The sequence below is a fragment of the Syngnathus acus genome, chromosome 12, assembly GCF_901709675.1.
Source record: "Syngnathus acus chromosome 12, fSynAcu1.2, whole genome shotgun sequence".
NCBI lineage: Eukaryota > Metazoa > Chordata > Actinopteri > Syngnathiformes > Syngnathidae > Syngnathus > Syngnathus acus.
The window spans coordinates 11,380,694-11,400,296 of record NC_051097.1 but is presented as its reverse complement, the minus strand read 5'-3'; the positions used below and the strand labels follow the sequence as shown (position 1 = coordinate 11,400,296).

Here is a 19,603-nt window from a genome sequence, read left to right as displayed (position 1 = left end):
ATCAGAAGCAGTTCACAATCAACTACGGGACAAACAATTGATCGACTAAGGTGACAAAAACTGCTGAATGAATTAAAAGATCCAACAGTCATTCATTTCCTGCACGTCATCTCACGCTTGGTGACGCTACCGTACTTTGGAGATGGTTTGCAAACAATAAACGTAGAAGAAGAAGATGACCCGGAAGCAAATAAACGTCACGTGTCGTCGCGAAAATCATGTCTCCCGGCGTCGCTACGAAGAGATCAAAACCATCCTCCTCTCAGGTACTACAATGTGCTACTAAAAAAAAATCAGCGTCAAGCTAGTTTTCAATCTTTCATTGTCTTTTTTATTTGCGTTCAGCTGGAGGAAAAGGTTGACTGGAGGAAAAAGAAAGCGCAACGTGAGTATACAATTAGCCTGATGCTAGAAATGCTAAAAATATGGAGGCTACGCTTGACTTTTTTTCAGGGACAACTATTCACTCCAAACATGTTAGCTATGTGTTTGTTTAGTGTTTAAACAGCACACCTCTGAATTCTACCAAGCATAGTTTTTAGCATTCTTTAGAAATGTAAAAGTAATTTTTAATGGAGATTTTTTTTCCCCCCACTGGCAATGCTGAGCAGTCAAGGAGGCCAAGAGGCAGAGGAAAGAGGCCAAGCTGATCAAACAGCTAGAAAATCAGAAACAAAAAGAGGCTGCTGAGAAGGAAAAAGCAGAGGAGACGCACGCACACGACAAAGAAGGTATTTGAAAATAATCAGGGGATCATTTTGAACATCTCGAAAGAGTCCCCAGTATAAATATTTATAATATATAACACAGTCACTTTGTTCAGGTTCATTCAAATGCTATTGGCAATCGTTGAAGTGCGGTTTTGTGTGCGCGCTGTAGGTCGAGCGTACACGGTGAGCGTGGCTCTGCCGGGCTCGGTCCTGGACAACGCTCAGTCGGCCGAACTGCGCACTTACCTGGCGGGACAGATCGCCCGCGCCTGCGTCATCTTTTCCGTGGATGAGATTATCGTCTTTGATGAGCAAGGCGAAGATGTCAAGTGAGTTCCTCAGAGGTGGATGCACAAGAATACACTGCTCGCCATCAATTTTAAGTATTTTTTTTTTTTGCGTGTCTGCCGCAGGAGCGTGGAAGGCGAGTACAAAGGAATCGGGAAGAAAGGCCAAGCGTGCGTTCAGCTGGCCAGAATCCTCCAATTCCTGGAGTGTCCACAGTGAGTCGGAGGAAGCGCGTGTTCAGATTTGCTCTTGGTTATGACTCACGTGAAATTGAACGTGTCCAAGGTACCTGCGCAAGATGTTCTTCCCAAAGCATCAAGACTTGCAGTATGCAGGTAAATACGCAAAATCATTTGGATTAGTTTTCACGCCTTGTGTGGCGTGTCCACATTTTTATCTTGGGTGTCACCATAGTAACTTAATTCAACGCTAGCTCGATTTGATGAACGTTCCGCTGGTTGATGGGTTTCTCGTAGGACTTCTGAACCCTTTGGACAGTCCGCACCACATGAGGATGGACGAGGAATCGGAATACCGGGAGGGCATCGTCCTGGACAGGCCCGCCAGAGCGGGCAAAGGTTCTTTGGTCAACTGCGGCATGAGGAAGGTAAGAAGCGGGAAGCCAAATGGCGTGACGCCATGTTGACGATCGGCGTTCCGCCTCAGGAGGTGCAAATCGACAAGCAGCTACAGCCGGGCTTGAGAGTCACCGTTCGTCTTAACGTGCCGCTGAAGCAAGGTGATGGTCACTTTCAAAATAGAAACTCTTTTAAAAAGGATGTGAAGTCACGTTTGTGCTTTGTCCTCCAGAGGGCAAGACATACAAGGGCGTGGTGGTGGCTCCTCACGTGCCCACCACGGAAGGCGGCCTTTACTGGGGCTACAGCGTCCGCCTGGCATCCTGTCTCAGTAGGTGTTCCAATAATGGCCCAAAAAAACAACAATCGCCTCCCCACTGTTTTGCTTTGAGATTTGATTTTCCCAATCTGATTCCACAGGTGCCGTTTTCACAGAAAGTCCGTACAAGGACGGCTACGACGTGACGGTCGGCACATCGGAAAAAGGCAGCAATGTGGACGACGCCTCGCTGCGGCCATTCAAGTAAGCTAGTCGCCGCCGCCGGCGCTCGTCCGCTATTCCTCATGGGCCACTTTTGCAGGCATCTTCTGGTGGTCTTTGGAGGAGTCCAGGGACTGGAGTCCAGTCTGGATGCCGATCAGAACCTGGACGTAACGTGTCCTAGCGTCCTCTTTGACCTCTACCTCAACACGTGTCCTGCCCAGGCCAGCCGCACCATTCGCACGGAGGTGAGACGCAACTTGGAAACGGGCTTGGACCACTGGACGCGCTCCAGACATCAACTCATCCTCTCCTTGTCTTCCTTTCACCCAGGAAGCCATTTTAATCTCCATGTCGACGCTGAGGCCGAAGATAGCGGCTGCCTTTTCCAGTACCTAAAAATGTCACAGGTCCTTTTTTTTTTTTTTTTTTGCAAAGATAGATAAAAGTAAAAACACCACAACGTTGTAGTCAAATCAATATGATGTTTACTTCAGCCAAGTCAACAAGTTTGCTTCCTTTCAAACGTCAAACTAATCCAGCAAGTCGTGAGACGACACTTGTACGCGAGCGAGCGAGCGGCTTTCGCCATCCGTCAAAACGGGAAGCGCCAGCATGCACTTGAGGAGCTTTCCTTCCCCTAATTGATGCTGGGAAGCAAAAGTGCATCGTGATAAATAAGATCAAGATAAAAAGACTGCAAAGTTGTAAAAAAGAACTCACAACGAATCAAGAACAAAACATTCCACACGTCAGTATTTTTTTTTGCCCGCCCCCCCCTCATCCAAGGGTCCATCTGTCCTCACCACGCGGGGTGCGCGAAGGTGACGTTGTAGTGCTGCGCCCAGCGGCCAAACACCTGCTTTTCTGTGATGAAGCGGTGGTGGTTCCCTCTTTGGTTGTTCTGGTTATGCATGTACATCACGCACTCATCCGAACCGCGCGGCTTGTAGTAGTGATACGGCATCTTCTTGGATCCTGTCCGGTTCCTGCAAGAAGAAGAAAGAAAAAAAAAAATGCCCCCGTTTGCCACCAAAACGTCGTCACACACGGCCGCCGTGTTCTTCGGCTCACTTGTAACCGAATGGAATAACCCCGACTTACTCACCCGCAGTAACTGGACGGAACCATCCCGTACACTTTGATGTTGTCACATATTTCGATGGCGATGACCATGGTGAACCAGCCCGTGCTCAGCCACGAGTTTGATTTGATTCTGAACAAGGAGAAAGGCGGGAGGTGACATTTTAGGCCGGCCTCGATAGTCGTCAGGGAAAAGGTGAGCTTTGCTGCTACCTTGTGGCTGAAGAGGCATTTTTGTTGAAAGGTATTGTGGGATCCTAGTTGAGAGCGTTGGCAACTCACCTGTCTCGCCCCGTCTCCAGTTCAAAGAGCTTGTCGAATCGGAGCATTTTCTCAGGTGCCACGGTAAAACACGGCGCCCGCTTGTATGTGGAGCAAATCCTCTGGATGGATCTGTACAAGGTGGCTTTGGAGTCCTTGGTGATCTTGTTGGGGGGTCCCCAGAAGATGACAATGGGCTGGTAGTCGGCGCCCCCGACCATGAACTCGTCGGGGCGGCGGACCAGCCGCAACACGCTGGAGTGGGCCGCCACCCGCAGCGTGGTGCGATTGCCCACGTCGGCCTCGTAGCCCGTCGTCGGCGCGTCGTTCATGCGGATCACGCACTCGGTGGCGTCGATCTCCTCGCCCGCTTTGGTGCCCAGCACGTGGCTGGAGCTGGTGACAAGGGCGCAGTACTGGCAGTGCTGGCTCATTCTCTGGCAGCAGGTTGAAAATGATGAGCCTTTCTGATCAACCATGTAATGATTCCATGATGGCACGGTGGGCCTTACCTCATTGCCTAAGACGGCCACGTAGTCGCCTTTGGTGGCCCACGTCTTGAGGTTGGTGGGCCGGGGCGTGTGGTTTTTGGCCGTGTGGAAGGGCCCGTAGGCTGCCTGGCTGTCGCTGGTGCTGGCGCTGGAGCTGAACAAGATGAACAGCATCATCAGGATGAAGATGGCCACTGCGATAGCCACCCTCCGGGTCTGCGCTCCCGCCTGAGAACACCAAAGTCACATCAGTTACAAATTGTAGTCCATCAAAATGCCGCGTGAGCGCCCTCTAGTGGAGTCCTACTGAATGAATTACTTCGTATGTGGTAAGTTTCCCATTTTAACACTTTTTTTTCTGTCGTGGTTTGGAATTCATTTTACTTTAATCCTTCCTCATAATGATTCTTGTATTAGTTTATTAATAATGCAATAATATCATATGCATGATTTGTTAATTTTTTTAGCTGACCTTCTCAATCAACAGGATGTGCGGGCCACGCCCTTCCGAGCCCTCGCGGGTGCGTGCGTGTGCGTGTGGGTGCGTGTGCGTGTGTGTCATACCTTGAGTGCCATGCTTTTAGTTGTGTGCGGACACGCTGTCTGTGGTGGTCCTGCAGCATATTTTGGGCGGGGGGTTAGTGGAGAGGCGGGGGGTCAGTGTTTATTTACAGCTCATGCTCGCCCATACTCGATGCTACGCAAGCCACTCAGTAAACATGCTCGCTCCCATTATGATCAATCGCTATATTACGCATCACCCTAAATACGTGCAAGGCAAGAAAGACAAGAATGAAATAGGAGAAATTCAAATTACCATGTCACTCACTCAGCCCCGCGTGATTGACTCGGATTTCCCTCGAGCGGCATGACCACGAAGCTTAACCGTTTTGCTCGGGTGTTTTGTGGTTGCGCTGCGCGAAGCGGTCCGAAGGCGGGTTGCGAGCGAGCGCGCGACGCCTCGACGGGCTCTCATGGTGATGCTTCTGTCTTGGGAGAGCGCAGCTCCGGCTTGGCTGCCGCCGCCGCCGCCGCCGCAGCTGCCCAGTCCATTTTGCTGCGACACTCGCTGACGTCAGCTGACTCGTTGTAGCGGCAAGTCGACAACCCCCAAACCGCACACGCCCCTTTTGGAGATTTTGAATTTTCCACTTCTCCGTGTACTGTTCCCTCGCTACGTTTTGGTTCTGTAATTTTCATTCTCGGTTTACAGCTCAGTGGCCTAGTGTCCGCCCTGAGCCTGGAAGGTTGTGGGTTCAAAGCCTGGCCGGCCGGGTCATACCAAAGACTATAAAAATGGGACCCATTGCCTCCCCTGCTTGCCACTCAGCATTAAGGGTTGGAATTCGATCACCAAATGTTTCCCGAGCGCGGCGGCGCCCCCGCTACTGCTCCCCCAGGGGATTGATCCAAATCACACGGGGATGGGTTCAATGCAGAGGACAAATTTCACCACACCCAGATGTGTGTGTGTGAGACGATCATTGGGACTTTAACTGTGAGAGGCAATCAGAACGTAGAACACATAATTGCAAAGTAACACTTTTTGCCTGTAAGGCCAACCCGTTCCTTTCAAATAGTTACTGTGGTCTTCATTCGTTTGCATCAAAGCCACACCATAGAACTAGTCAGACAAACACGTATATCAACTTAGATTTACAAAGCATACACATTAAATACATACAAGTAAAACATACATACCACTTTGGCCTGCCAGTTAACAACTGGGTACTTTACTTCAACAGTTTGAACGTATGTCTTTGAATCCCGCAATGAGAGCGAGCGAGCGGCAACACACCAGACTGACGAGTGTCTTTGCATTCCGCAATGAAAGGGGCAACACACCAGACTGACGAGTGACGATTAAAAAAGAACAAACGGGGGGAAAAATAAGCAGCAGAAGCAGCCTTGACGTATTTTTCTTTCTTCCTGCCTTCCTTCCTTCCTTCCTTCGCTTCCTCCAACCGGCCCACCTCAACAGATAGAAAACAAGTGCTGCCTTGATTGTGATTAAGAAAAACACATTTTTGTCATGTGATTAGAATCGGAGAAATATAACTCTATCAAAGTCAATGGTGGCAGAAATAAGATCGTTGATCGCTCACTGACTGCCGACAAGTGAATAAAGAAGAAATTCACAAATTCCACGAGGGGTGCGTGAACTCCATTTTGTGGCGCGCGGCCCACTTGGCATAGATGGCCTTCTCGGTGATGAAGCGATGGCCGCCGCGCCGCTTGCGCTCGTGGGCCTTGTACATCAGGCACTCGTCCGCCGCCGCCGCCGCCGCCGCCCGGTCGTAGTAATGGTATAGCGCCGCTCTGCGATTGCTCTGTCTGACCACAGGGGGGCAAAGCGGGGCCGGCATCAAAAACAGCGCGTAATTAGGGTTTCCCACTTTCAAAAGTCGCAAAGCTTCACTGGGAATTTAGGGGTATAGATGAATGCGATTGCTATGTGACTGACTGACTGACTGACTTGCAGTAATCGGCGTTAATCATCCCAAAAACTCGAATGCGCTCGCACATCTCCGTAGCCAGCATCATGGTGAAGAACCCTGTGCTGAGGTACGCCCCAGACTTGATTCTGAAAGAGAGGTCCAAGAGGGAACAGCAGAAACACCACAGGGTGGCGGCAAAGCACTACTTCTACTTCCTCACGTTACTTGGAATCCGACTGTACCTATTCTTTCCGGTTTCATTCTGGAACACGTCGTCACAGAGCCGGATCCTCCCCGGGGTCATGGCGTAAAGTCTGGTGCTGGGATAGCGGGCGGCGATCCTCCGCAGCGCGTTGAAGATGGTGCCCTTCCCGTCCGTCCTCATGTTCCTGTAGGGCCCCCAGAAGACGTACGCTGTGTCGGCTGCCTCTCGAAAGTAGCGGCGCCCGTCTTTGAGCAGGCGCGGCACGCTGGTGTGCGAGACCACGCGCACGCTGGTCCGGGCACCCACGTCGGCCTCGTAGCCCGCCGTGGGCGCATCGTTCATGCGGATCACGCATGGGATTCGGTCGATGTCGGCGCCAAGGCCGGCGTCGCGCATCTGGCCGGAGCTGGAGATCAACGCGCACTGGTTGAAGTGCAGGTTTAGGAACTGAAACGCATGCAAAAAAAAAAGAGAAAAAAAAGCCAATTGGGAATCCAGCTTGAAAACAAGTTGAATTTAGACAAAAGCAGTGATTTGCTGCCCTTCCTCTCTAGGCAATTAGAAGAGTTTTACCAAGTATCATGTAAATGCCTGAAAGGTGTCACCTGGTCCACCCTGTCAGGCCGGATCCTGACGTAGCCCCAGATTCCTTCTTTGGGCTTCGCTGCAGGGCGCGGGGGTGGTGCACGGTCCCCCCGGCTGATCACATGTCCCAACCACAACACCGGGAGGCTTAGGAGGCTGAGCACGCAAAGCCAGTGCAGCGTCTGTGTGCGCGCACAAACATCGATGCACACGTCGAAGAAAGTTGATCAAACGAGCATGAAGTGCACGTGATGCATTCAAAGACACTCGTTCTTACCGTAGATTTCATGTCACGGCCTTTGGAGGTCCCGGGACCGTTAACTCAGCGGGACTCATCTTCTCCAATGTAGTCATTCGCAGGGTTGCATTAGCGCAGAGCTTCCGGTCCATCCAGGCGTTTCCGACAGCAAAACAAAAGTAAGCCCGAATGTTCATGGTTTTCTGGGTTTTATTGCTGAATACACAGAAATGTGTGATACTGTAAACTCTGTGTTACGCTTTCAGAGTCGTGTCGGAATACAGAAACGTCAAAAGCACGTGTTATGTAGAATACCTTTATTTTGAAATATATCCCCGTTTTTGTGACAAACTGAGCCCAAGTTCTTGTGTCGATCGAACTTTACTTCCGGTTCGCTTCTGCGAGCTTTTGCGTCGCGAGTCAACATTGACACATCTGATTGGATGAAAGAAATACGTAACCTCCTACTTGCTTTATCCGATTGGTCAATAATGCGGAAGTTCCCCCTACACCCTTACGCAATTGGCTAACAGTCGTGTCAGTATCACCACCACACATTTTGTTCTGCGGGACGGTTCCACCGTGACACAAGAATGCCCTTCCTTTGCACGTCGGATGCCCACGGTATAGACAAAATGCCTCTACAGTCATTATTATTCAGCTGCTGATATGATCCCGAGTTGGAATTTGCTGTAAAACGTGTCAGGCGTCGCACCGGGTGTGATGTTCTCTGACAGGAGACGTGAGCTAGGCTAGCCAACTTGATAGCTAACGCCGCTTACCGCAATGTCCATTTGTTTTCCTCCAAATGTTGTTAAACATAAACAGTGCGAAGATAAACGTGGAGGCTTTCTAGCGGGTTGCCAACCGCCTAGCTTGAGTTGTGCAGGTTTCTCTTGGCATCGCTCATATCATTTTTAACGGTTTCTGATTTGAATAAAAGCCAGCCATATGAGCTGTCATGTTTTCTAACATTTTTGTAAGCCAATATAGCCCATAAAATGACACAAAGGTGTGTATACTTAGCTATAATCTCGTTTTGAAGTGGTCACAAATGTACTTATTCAGTTGCACCTTGTTTGTAAAATTCAGAATGACAAAAGGGTTGTTTAATGCCTTAATGTGCATTATTTGCCCACCTGACATGTCACGGCAGTCTGTGCAAGTATCTTAGCTAATTCTATTGATAGTTTGTGGTGAGTGATTTAACCGCTAGATAAAATATTTCACTCAAGTGTTTGTGTTGCATGGAAAAGACCGTCCCTGCTTTAAATGTTTTGTCGCCCTCTTGTGGCACCTAGGCGCAACCACAAATTATTCCTGGATTGTTTTGCAATTCGTAGATACAAAAAATGGGGGGGGGGCTCGATGTATCTAAAACGTCCCGGGGAATTTGAAGTCCCTGTGTAGTGTTTAGGGACCAGGTAACCGTTTCAGAACACAGCCGTAGTGTTTGTTTTCTTTCTTTGTCTAAGTACCTGTTTTCTGGCCACCTTTCCCCCGCCGCTAACCGGTTAATGCAAGCTTAATTACCTCGCCTTGTGTTAATACCCCGTCTGGAGCAGCGGGAGGTGGCCTTCCTGACAGGGTGAAGACCTTGTGCTGATGTATTTTCTGCGTTGCAGGCTAACGCGACAGATGACGGCAAAGTAAAAGCCAAATCCCCCGAGCTTGGCTCACCCCAGCGCTTCAGGTGAAGGCTTTTTGGCGTTTCTTCGGAGAGCGGTTGCCACTCGCCTCGCCCGGAGATGTCCTTGAGAAGAACGGAGGGCGTGTCCGTCGCACAGGCCTTGGCCATGACGGTCGCAGAGATACCCGTGTTCCTCTATTCTACGTTTGGCCAGGTAAAGAGGGCTACGGTGTCGTTACCGAAACCTGTTTGAAAAAGTCAAACCATGTTTTTAGAGATTTGCGCTGGCTGCTTTGTCATCAAATACAAACAAAATGTATCTTGAAAAATACTAATATTACAATCATTTCCTCTCAGTCCATCTTCTCGCAGCTGAGGCTGAGCCCGAGCTTGAAGAAGGTGCTGTTTGCGACGGCGCTGGGCAGTGTGGCCTTGGCGCTCACCGCCCACCAGCTGAAGCGGCGCGGCAGGAAGCGGAAGCAGGCTGTCCGCACCGAGGAGGACCGGGTGCCGACGGGCGTGCCCGAAGCGCTTCTCAGGACGGGGAGGCCGTCGTCGTTGAGGAAAGGTAGCTCGCTGGCCGCCCGATATTTGCCAGCCGTACTTTTCCGCCGTGACGTCGCTCCCACCCCGCAGTTCCGCCGACGGGCCGACAGGTGATGAGCCCCGGTACTCGCAGCAACGACACGCTGAGTGGCATCTCCTCCCTGGCGCCCAGCAAACATTCCAGCTCCTCGCACAGCCTGGCGTCCGTAAGTTTCCATCATCTCTCTGCGAAGATGACTTGGGTATTCGACAGCCACTCACCTGCTGACGTTCTCTCTCAGTTTTGAAATCAGCAGCCATACATGTCATCTAATGAGTATGTCCCCCTCCCACAGATGCGAGTCGCGAGCTCGCCCAATCAGTCGGCCAACCCGCCGACGCCCTGGGAGGCTGAGGAGGCTGCGGCGGGGGAGCCGTTGGCGGCGGTCGAGGACGCCAATGCGGAGAATCTCTACTTAATGGGTAAAATCAAATTTCGACGGACATATGACGGACCTTCCCTGTCAGTGACAAAGCGAGGCCGTTGTGCGTCAGGCATGGAGCTGTTCGAGGAGGCCCTCCAAAAATGGGAGCAAGCGCTGCATGCTCGTCACACCCGCAGAAACTTGAGTTCCAGCAACAGCAGCTTGGCACTGCAGGGGGCACCGTGCGGGGATGCTCCCACCGTAAGTTTTAAAAAAAAATTATTATGATTGAATTTATTTATTTATTTTTAAATAATTGTTCTCACTACTTTCAGATGGAAGCGCACAACAAAGTGTTTGCCGACAAGCTGGAGACGCTGCTGCACCGGGCGTACCACCTGCAGGAGGATTTTGGCGGCAGCATTCCCACAGAAAGCCTGCTGGCTGACTTTGGTAAGACAACCGCCAAAAAAACCCAGACGAACATTAAAGACGGGCATCTTGCATTCGAGCCTTTTGCTAAATGTGCTGTCACCGTCCCAGTAGAGAGCGAGGGCACGCTCATCTTACCCCCGCTGGAGAGTTTCCGCATGGCGGCAAGCGACGACGACGACGCCGCCACGGTCTCGTCCGATGACTCCTTCTTCTCGGCCGTGGAGGTCGGCCACGTTCGCAGTCGCCGCCGTTGCGACCGCAACGCGATATTTGAAGGAACTTGTATTTTTGGGGTGCAGATGTTTGACGCCATTTCGCTACAAGACCCCTACCAGCTCCTGAAGCCCGCCGCTCTCTACGAAGAAGCTCTGGCTCGTGTCAGGGAGGACCGCGTGGCCTACAGGTCGCTGAGGTACACAGAGGAAGCACCATTTCCTCCATTTCTGAATTCAATTCTCCGGCGTTTCAGTTCAGCATTAGCCAAATTGCATTCACTAGTCCAGATTTATTTTTTTTGCCAGGACTGAACTACTTGAATGTTACGGTGACCAGGACTTCCTGGCCAAGCTGCACTGTGTCAGGCAAGCATTCCAGGTGGGTGCGCACCTTCCCAGCCGAGTACAAAGAGAAGCGAACAAAAGTAAAAGAATGCTAAACTATTTATAAGCACAAATCAAAAGTAACTTAGTGTTTTGAATGATGCACCCACGGGGGGGGGGAGGGGGGGAGAAACATAACACAATAAAGACTCCCACTTGTGATTCAGATGCTGTTGCTGGATGAGACGCACCGCACGTTCTTCATGGAGACGGGCAAGCAAATGATTGCCGGCCTGATGGTGAAGGCCAACAAGGTGAAAACAACAAGCCAACATTTTGAGAATAATGAACGGAATTGACAACACACGCAAACATCGCTTCACAAGTTGCCATCAAATGGAGACTCGCTCTTCTTCTTGGCTCGGGATTAAATCTAGCTATTTTTGCCATCACGTTCAGAGTCCAAAAGCGTTCCTGGAGAGCTACGAGGACATGCTGCTCTACACTCAGCGAGAGGAGGCGTGGGCCGTCACCAAGATGGAGCTGCAGGGCCGCGGGGTGAGCCGTCTTGTGGGCGTGGCTTACTCGGGTCGATGTTTCATGTTGGATTGCACGTTTTGAAGGTGGTGTGCATGACCTTCTTTGACATCGTGCTGGACTTCATCCTGATGGACGCCTTTGAAGACCTGGAGAACCCGCCCTCGTCCGTGGTGGCCGTGCTGAGGAACCGATGGCTCTCGGACAGCTTTAAAGAAACGGTGAGGTCGGCGGGCGCCCGCTCTCATGCTGGCGTGCTCCATCTGAGCCTGTTGCGCTTGTGTTCCAGGCTCTGGCGACGGCTTGCTGGTCGGTGTTAAAGGCCAAAAGGCGACTTCTCATGGTTCCCGACGGCTTTATCGCCCACTTCTACGCGATATCGGAGCACGTGAGCCCGGTTTTAGCCTTTGGCTTTTTGGGCCCCAGGCAGCACTTGAGCGAAGTGTGTACCATTTTCAAGGTGAGGACGTGTGTGCTTCGATGTGATGTTTCTCGTCCCAATCGCAATCATTTGACATCCTGAAAGAAAAGCTTTTCAGCTGGTACTGGTGAATGACAAAGCTCAACTCAACTGTCTGCAGCAACAAATCGTGCAGTACCTCAAGGACATGTTTGACCACGACAAGGTGCGCTTCACAACAGTGCAGTGCTTGGCAGAGGACATCCTGAAACTCTCACACCGCCGCAGCGAGATCCTGCTGGGCTACCTGGGCATTGACGGCCTCCAGGAGCTCAACGGCGGCCCGCACGGCGACGTGCAGGGACCCTACTAAACTGCACCAGGTGTGTGTAAGGGACGGGGGTCAATCTCATCCCCCCTCCCACTCACTCGTCAGGTTATCAGCTACTATCAAGAAGTCCATCACGGAACAGAGGACGCGTGTGACACGCGACCGGCAGCTCTTCAAACGTCATCCGTATGTACAGCATATATCGCAGCACAACCCGTTGCTGCGCGTTTGTGCATTTGATATGAAATCATTACCGATTTCCAAGGATGATAAGTTGCCCTTAAAGTCGACTTGAATCTCGTTGTACTGCAGCTATTTATTCCAGTCCAATTGTGAGAGTGCGAACCGAACGCGTGTCCTCTGCTTTAGGCCATCAAGCTCCTGTTGAAAGTTCAAAGCAGAGGTTGACGACCTGCGGGACACTTGGTCAATCAAATCCAAAACATTTCAACCTACAAATGCGTATACACTACTCACAGAAAGTTTGGGATATTTGAGGGAAATTTCAGGGTGAACCTAAAATGCACTCTGACATTTACAGGTCAGTGTATATTGACCGATAAATATTGATATATTTATGAGAAAGTTATGCAAATGTTTGTAGTGGATGAAAGCGACAAACCTCATTCAGCTCCGCGGTCGCTGGTCAGTGCCATGGTAAAGGTGTGAGTTCAAAGCAGGAGGGCTATGTGTGGCTTGGGACGGCACATGATTGACACTGATACATATCTTTACCTTTATTCATGCCATATGTGTTTAGGCTTAAATACATATCTTTACCTTTATTCTTGCCATATGTGTTTAGGCTTAAGATATGGTGAACATTGTACATAAGAGATATATTCCCCCCCCCCCCCCTAAAAAAAAAACAGCCTGCCATTGTGGTTTGTGATTTTTATGCTTTCCCTTTTATTTAAAGTCTTTGTCTGCGTGTGCAATTCGATCTCCCAGTGGAAGGATCCATGCTCATCTAGTAAGTAAGTAATGTGCATCAAAAATGGGCAGTTTCATACTAAAAAGTTAGTTTTTCTTTTCTGTCTTGCATGGGAAATTCATATGAACAAAATGAGACTCGGCGCAGCTTGTCCAATGGTGTTGATTTATAATTGCCAAAACATTGAGGGGGGAAAAAAATCTGTTATTTATTGTGTTGTCACCCTGCCTTTTCTTTTAATTCTTTCATTTTCAATGCTTGTAAAAATTGTAAATTGATGATGATTCTCTGTATTAAATGTTAATTTTTGTTATTAAACAATACTATGCCACTATTCAGATGATTTAACGAAATAGACAAAACTGCTCGTGTTTGTATTCCTTGTTCATTCAATTATTCTTTGGACTTCCGGCTCTCCGCTCCCCTCGCATTGTGATTGGTTGGCACCAAGGACTTTCGCTGCTCGCCATTGGCTGGCCTGGCGCGATGGGTGATTGGTTGGCACCAAGGACTTTCGCTGCTCGCCATTGGCTGGCCTTGCGCGATGGGTGTGTCTTGACCGGTGGTTGCGTCCGGGTAAAGATGGCGTTGGAAGAGCAGTGCTCGGCGCCACCTCGATGGCGGTCCATATCGCTAACACACGTCGAGTTTGCCGAGGGTAAGTGGATTCGACGTTTTTTCGCCTGACGACCGACCCTCGGTTGACTACCCGGCGTCTTTTCGTGTGTCGTCCCCCGTGAATGGAAACGCACAGTTGCCCAGTGTTGCCAAATTGTGCGACGCCGCGAAGCGCAAAACGTCACCGTGCTTGCTAAATTGTGAGACGGCGCGCATGCGCACTCTGTGACAGTGGGCACAATGAAGGCTAGCGAGTTAGCTTAAGAGAAGAGTTGATATAGGCGTTTGTTTTCCCCATAGGGAATTCAACAAACATCACACGTCCCGAGCTCCTCTCACATTTAATACACGGTGAAAGGTGAAAATCAAAGTGTTGCTTTATTTTAATAAGCTCTTCCTTTGAGGACTTACTAACACTGACGCTAGCTCACTGGGCTGATTGTGTTAGCATTGCTAGCCCCTAACATAAAGAACAGCATGTTTAAAAGATGATCATTTAACATTTCAATAAAGGACTAATGTGCTTTGATTGTGTTTCCCAAAACTAAGCTCAGTGCTCTAAATAGGACGCGGGTGGATTTCTAATTGGGTCAGAATCTAGCATGTGTGTGTGATAGTGTAATAGTTAGATATTACGAGTTTCATTTTTTAAATTGTATAGTTCACTGTAGTCCACTTCAAAGCAGAAAAAAGTACGGAATAAGCAAATTACTGCAAATACAGCACTTGGAAGACTCAGTACCAAAGAATATTTAAGTTGTATGTAACTTTGTTTGCAGTGGACCTAGATAGCTCCTTCCTTACATTGTGATTTGAGAATAGGGAGTGGGTGACTTCCCACGTCTTATCGTTGTGGTTTATCGTTTCAGATGACCTGACGGGACACCTGCTGGCCTACATCAGCCTTCTGCCTCTTGCCATCCTGGTGGGCTTTGTGACCCTCATTGTTTTTAAACGGGAGCTGCACACGGTAGGTGGAAAGCGCAAGTGCTCCATCTGTTGCAAGGAACCTTGGCTAAACAAACAGCTTGACTTTCTCCGCAGATTTCCTTCTTTGGTGGGCTCACCCTCAACGAGGCTGTGAACTGGATACTCAAACACATACTCCGAGAGCCGCGGCCATGTGCAGGTACGCAAAACCGCGCCTTCCCTTTTAGTTGCCAATGGAAGTCAAAGTGGGCCCAGCGAGTGACTGAACGCGTGCGTGGTTTGTCGGCAGGGACTCATTCGGCGATGAGCAGCGACTATGGGATGCCGTCCAGTCATTCCCAGCTCATCTGGTTCTTTGTTGTTTACTTTTTTCTTTTTCTTTATTTAAGGTAAGTGTGACACACGTGTGCGTGGGGTTAGAAAAAGTCTGCACGCCCCTGTGTACAAATCCCAGGTGGGTGTGATGGAAATAAAACGAGGTCAAGATCTTGTCTCACCTTCGCCCTCAGAATGCACCAGACCAACAACGCTCGCTGCGTGGACCTCCTGTGGAGACACGTCCTGTCCGTCGTCCTGTTGGGCGTGGCCTTCGCCGTCTCCTACAGCAGGTCTGCGCCCCCGAAATCCAGACTGCGCTCATTTTCGGTCCTGCATGTGCACTTTACTTGTCGCATAACTCTTTGCGCTTTGCAGGGTGTACCTGCTGTACCACACGTGGAGCCAGGTGTTCTACGGCGGCGTGGCGGGCAGCGTCATCGCCGTGCTCTGGTTCTTCATCACGCAGGAGCTGCTCACCCCGTTGTTCCCCAAAATAGCGGCATGGTAAGTGGCGTTGCATTCTCCATCGCCGACGCACGCAGTCACAGATAGGACAGCAGAATGTGCCACAAAAACGACACCTACTGTAAATCTCAAGAATGACCTAGACAGCTCAATATATCTTTGTGTTTTGGGGCAGGCCTGTATCCGAGTACTTCCTGGTGCGCGACACCAGCCTGATTCCCAACATCTTGTGGTTCGAGTACACGGTGACGCGTTCGGAAGCCAGGTAAGGCTCGCCGCAACCGCCGCCGCCGCCGCGGCGACAGCCGCTTGTTACACGAGCGCCTTGCCTTGCTCACCTGTTTCAGAAACAGACAACGAAAGCTGGGCACAAAACTCCAGTGAGCCCCTCGCACGCATTTGACAGAAAAACACTGGAGGACTTGTGGACTCGAGTTGCCGGGTAGAAAAAAACGAAGCGGGGAGGCACTGGCAGTGAGCTTGTACACACACACGCACACGCACACACGCACGCCTCGTCCTTGTACAGCTCGTTCGTGCATGCCACGCCGTGCAAGAGGCCAACTATTTAAACAATAGATGAAATATTTGAACTGAGCGCACACTGATGGGGTCACCTGACCTCCCAGGAGCTGAACTGGAGGCTTTTCTCCACAACTAATTGTCACACTGTCATTGCAGCAATTTTTTAATCTTCTGACACAAACCTGAGTTTTTCCTTAATGCTGAAGAAATTTGTGATTTAGAGGGAAACAAATGCACTTTGTAAAAAAAATGAATGACGCGCTGGTTAAATGTTAAGGAACCATTGGAACAGCCTGCCGACGGGGTGGCTCAACACTCGAATCCTTGCTTGATACCGCGGACGGTGGGGCCACCGTAAAGTTGGATCTCCCTGTCGTGCTTTGCTTTGCACACTTATCCAAATTGTGCTTAGATATTAATGAGTTCTTTTTGTATCACCGAACTTTCTGGAATTTGTGAAAACCTTCCGAAGGAATGAATGGTAATGACTTTTTCTTTCATCATCTTCCTTTTTGAATGTATTTGCAGGTTTTTTTTGTTTTTTTTACAAGTGAAATTGTAATACAAGAAATGAAATGTAGCCGTACATTTCAGTGAATCAGTGGGTTCATTTCAGTAGTTCGCTTGAGAAGCTAACGGACAGTTAGCAAAACAATTTTTTTCTCCAACTCAAGCCCAAACCGTTTCCACTGGTTAGTGTCAGAAACCAAACCAAACTTGAAGCGTAGCGTAAAAAGAATACATTGACCATATTTGGACATGCAGTGTTTTTGCCTGATAGCAAAGATAAGAAACAGTCAAATAGATTTTGAATTGTTGTTAAAACGACGTTCCATTTTCTCTTTAGTGGATGTCTCATTTACACATTTCGCTTTTGAGCTACTGAAATTAAGCTTTTTCTATGAACTCAATTCAGTATTTTATAACTATTTTTTTTCAGTTACCTTCTTTGAGAAAGATTACTGCAGTAAATTTCCTTTCATTGCCATTTATTTGTCCAATTTCAAGATTTTTTTTGTGTGCAAATCCAAGTTTACAGAGAAGCAGGTCATTTTTGGACCAAGGTGATTTTGATTTGCTTTTTATGCCTCATTTGCGTCTTGGACTTTTTTTTTTTTTTTAAAGAATTTTGTAATGATCATGTTCTTGTTCATATAAGTTTTTTTTGTACATTTCTAAGACAACATTCTGCATCCTTTTCAAGAGCGCTTAAATCCTGTTTTTTTAAAAAGAAAAAAAAATCATTTTTGAAGAAAGGGAAAAAAAATGAATAAAAATCCATAAACAAGGCTGGTTGTAGCATGTGATGTGGAATTCCGACCACTGGCGATCTGAGTGTCATATCAGTATCAAAAAGGGAAAGAGAAATATTATTTCCTTGTGTATTCTCTATCAGGCTGAATAAACGTGTTGACGTACAAAGTTCCACTTGATATACGACGTCTTCTCTTTTACCTTACTAAATTGTCACTAGCTCAAACATTAGAGACCCAGGAGCGTAAATATGTAATTCTCCCCCCCTTCCAGAAAAAAAAGCTCTAAAAATAGTTGCGCTGAGAAAACGCCTCCTTTGTCCGCCAGAGGGCGACATACTCTCAACTAGCGCTAGTTTTTAACAAATAGTTTATTTTGCTCTTGTAACATTAAAATTTGCTATTACTGTAACTTAACTTTAGGCAAACTATTTTAAAAGTGGTTTAAACATATGGAAATATACTTTTAAAATGATACACGTTTGTGTAAGGTTATGTTGTATTGTGAAAAGATGCAGTTTCTCGCGCAGCATCCATTTTGACAGCTCTTTGTCCTCAGTGCAAAAGGGCACACGCTTGGTTGGATACCTTTGCTCAGTCCCGTGATTGTTTCTTTCTGCCCCACCGACTTCCCGTGATCATATTCATGGAATAGAACCCCACCCCCCCCCCCCCCACAACAAGCTGGGCCCTCATCAATTTTATATCAGGCCCCGCATCACGTTTGTGCGATCATCGCACCGGCGCTGCTAAAGAATCAAAATCCCCTGATAAATATAAATGCCTTCCTGATGAACAAACCAAGCGCAGCATTTCCCCAAAACAAACTAGAGCATGTCGCATGGAAATGTGTTGGTCTCAGGTGCTCCGAGGTCTGGCGACAACCCCACAATCACGTCCTGTGCCGATTTGAACGGATCCCGTTGAACGAGCCCCAAAGCCGTAGAAGCACAAAAGGTCTGACAATAATTTCAAAACAAATCAAGACTTGTAAACGGGTTATTTCGGGAAGCTTATGTGAACTCCCCCAAAAGTCATTTCCCCTCATCAACTTGCTCGAACGTTGAGCGAGCGCATTTTCACATCTAATCCTTCCAGCTCGAACTTGACCTCCAGCCGGAGGGAAGACGGCAAAATGCTGGCGGAGGTGTTAATGAGCTACGTGTGAACATTTTGGAAAGGATTCCTGTTGTCCGGGATTATAACTGAGAGCCTTTTCTCGATATAACGAGGGCCGAAAAGATGGCTTGTTGGCAAAGGCTCTTATTATACCAATCACAATTTTGGAGACGTGCCTTCTCATTCAAAAACAAGATGAAATGCTTTGTTTCGTCAGAAAAGTGTTTTTTTGCTTGTTTCTTCGGCTTTTCTCTTCACAAAAACTCACAGGCGTAATATTTTAAACCCACAACCAGCAAAAAAACGACTTTTACTGCATTTTACTGAGGAGCGGTACGACCGGATGTATGTTTTGTACTGCCCCCAGGTGGCCAAAGTGCGCACTACATACTTTTCAGCGCAATACCCATTGAATACATTTGAATACTTTTCGTGTACATTTTGATGAAAAAAAAATCACCCGTGCGAAAACGGCATACGCCGATAATCGAGCATCCTGCCAAAGATGGAGCACAAGTCCGGTCCAACATGCTCTCGCGCTCGGTGGCGACAAACGGCGAAGCAGACCTGCTGGCAGATGGCGCTCTCAGGCGCCCCGGAGGCGGGCGGCCTGCTGGCGAGGCAAGGCGAGGCGCTCGGCTTACACAAGTAACCCTGTTATGCGCCATTTCCGCTACACACGAGCCAAATTTCATCCGGGAAGAGTTGGGCGCTTGAAACAGGAACATTTATTTATTTGAATGCTGTACTAAAAATAGCCCCCCCCCCCCCCCCACACACACACACAATTGTGCCTTCCCTGTTCACACGCCTGCTTTTGGTGGATTTTGTCGTTCCAGTTGGTAACTCTTTTGTTCTTCTTCCTGTTATGTGTATAAATAAAAGTGACTAGACTGTTCTTCTGAAATGGTGGCGGCTGATCTTTTTCGGAACGTAATGCTAAACGGGTGTTGCAAACTGCCCGAGTCACTTGACAGATCTCATTAGCTCCAGACATTTTAAACGAGGCGATTACATAAACGTGCCCCTCGTGGCTCTTTTGCAATATTCGGAAGTTCTCAAATCAATCAGAAATTTTAAATGCCCGCCTGCTGTGTTTGAGTGTGTGTTTTTTTTCTTCTTCCCCATAACCCTGGAAGACTTTTGCACATCTAAAGTCTCCCATAGTTGGAGAACTCGCGTGAAGCTCTGTCCTCGCGTATCTCGACCAAAACTTGGAAGATGTGACATTTCATCGAGGTGAGTGACAAAAGCACATAGC

At 48.7% G+C, this 19,603-nt stretch overlaps 5 protein-coding genes across 11 annotated transcripts; 3 read left to right on the top strand and 2 right to left on the bottom strand.

Moving 5' to 3' along the window:
• Window positions 1–139: 139 nt before the first annotated feature.
• On the top strand, window positions 140–2,520 carry spout1 (SPOUT domain containing methyltransferase 1). The gene is made up of 12 exons (XM_037265633.1): window positions 140–266; window positions 346–385; window positions 612–731; window positions 880–1,039; window positions 1,124–1,213; window positions 1,284–1,333; window positions 1,475–1,605; window positions 1,665–1,737; window positions 1,809–1,907; window positions 1,997–2,099; window positions 2,158–2,305; window positions 2,391–2,520. The coding sequence occupies exons 1-12, from the start codon at window positions 219–221 to the stop codon at window positions 2,454–2,456; spliced, it is 1,128 nt and encodes a 375-aa protein (XP_037121528.1). The 5' UTR covers window positions 140–218; the 3' UTR covers window positions 2,457–2,520.
• Window positions 2,521–2,528: 8 nt separating this feature from the next.
• Window positions 2,529–5,670, bottom strand: st6galnac6 (ST6 (alpha-N-acetyl-neuraminyl-2,3-beta-galactosyl-1,3)-N-acetylgalactosaminide alpha-2,6-sialyltransferase 6). 3 transcript variants are annotated; one of them, XM_037265635.1, is made up of 6 exons: window positions 5,594–5,670; window positions 4,457–4,506; window positions 3,914–4,120; window positions 3,423–3,838; window positions 3,166–3,273; window positions 2,529–3,046 (listed from the first exon to the last, which is right to left on the bottom strand). In XM_037265635.1, exons 2-6 carry the CDS (start codon window positions 4,466–4,468, stop codon window positions 2,860–2,862), a joined length of 930 nt encoding a protein of 309 aa, XP_037121530.1. In that variant the 5' UTR covers window positions 4,469–4,506; window positions 5,594–5,670; the 3' UTR covers window positions 2,529–2,859. The 3 variants fall into 3 exon arrangements, with proteins under 3 accessions (XP_037121530.1, XP_037121529.1, XP_037121531.1); XM_037265634.1 differs by lacking the exon at window positions 5,594–5,670 and adding an exon at window positions 4,710–4,973; XM_037265636.1 differs by lacking the exons at window positions 4,457–4,506; window positions 5,594–5,670 and adding an exon at window positions 4,710–4,973.
• st6galnac4 (ST6 (alpha-N-acetyl-neuraminyl-2,3-beta-galactosyl-1,3)-N-acetylgalactosaminide alpha-2,6-sialyltransferase 4) lies at window positions 5,602–7,527 on the bottom strand. 3 transcript variants are annotated; one of them, XM_037265638.1, is made up of 5 exons: window positions 7,398–7,527; window positions 7,141–7,302; window positions 6,573–6,991; window positions 6,369–6,476; window positions 5,602–6,226 (listed from the first exon to the last, which is right to left on the bottom strand). In XM_037265638.1, exons 1-5 carry the CDS (start codon window positions 7,407–7,409, stop codon window positions 6,028–6,030), a joined length of 900 nt encoding a protein of 299 aa, XP_037121533.1. In that variant the 5' UTR covers window positions 7,410–7,527; the 3' UTR covers window positions 5,602–6,027. The 3 variants fall into 3 exon arrangements, with proteins under 3 accessions (XP_037121533.1, XP_037121535.1, XP_037121534.1); XM_037265640.1 differs by having other exon boundaries at window positions 5,602–6,222; XM_037265639.1 differs by having other exon boundaries at window positions 6,573–6,982.
• A 368-nt stretch (window positions 7,528–7,895) lies between these two features.
• Window positions 7,896–12,940, top strand: miga2 (mitoguardin 2). Of its 3 annotated transcripts, none has more exons than XM_037265925.1 (15): window positions 7,896–7,982; window positions 8,984–9,202; window positions 9,346–9,556; window positions 9,625–9,740; window positions 9,870–9,996; window positions 10,069–10,199; window positions 10,274–10,391; window positions 10,485–10,597; window positions 10,673–10,785; window positions 10,895–10,967; window positions 11,140–11,226; window positions 11,372–11,470; window positions 11,536–11,670; window positions 11,739–11,909; window positions 12,031–12,940. In XM_037265925.1, exons 2-15 carry the CDS (start codon window positions 9,107–9,109, stop codon window positions 12,220–12,222), a joined length of 1,782 nt encoding a protein of 593 aa, XP_037121820.1. In that variant the 5' UTR covers window positions 7,896–7,982; window positions 8,984–9,106; the 3' UTR covers window positions 12,223–12,940. The 3 variants fall into 3 exon arrangements, with proteins under 3 accessions (XP_037121820.1, XP_037121818.1, XP_037121819.1); XM_037265923.1 differs by having other exon boundaries at window positions 10,482–10,597; XM_037265924.1 differs by lacking the exon at window positions 7,896–7,982 and adding an exon at window positions 8,010–8,370 and having other exon boundaries at window positions 10,482–10,597.
• Window positions 12,941–13,637: 697 nt separating this feature from the next.
• dolpp1 (dolichyldiphosphatase 1) lies at window positions 13,638–16,220 on the top strand. Its single transcript, XM_037265975.1, has 8 exons — window positions 13,638–13,772; window positions 14,602–14,702; window positions 14,777–14,861; window positions 14,952–15,051; window positions 15,172–15,270; window positions 15,356–15,484; window positions 15,621–15,710; window positions 15,793–16,220. Exons 1-8 carry the CDS (start codon window positions 13,697–13,699, stop codon window positions 15,827–15,829), a joined length of 717 nt encoding a protein of 238 aa, XP_037121870.1. The 5' UTR covers window positions 13,638–13,696; the 3' UTR covers window positions 15,830–16,220.
• The last annotated feature ends 3,383 nt before the right edge of the window (window positions 16,221–19,603 follow it).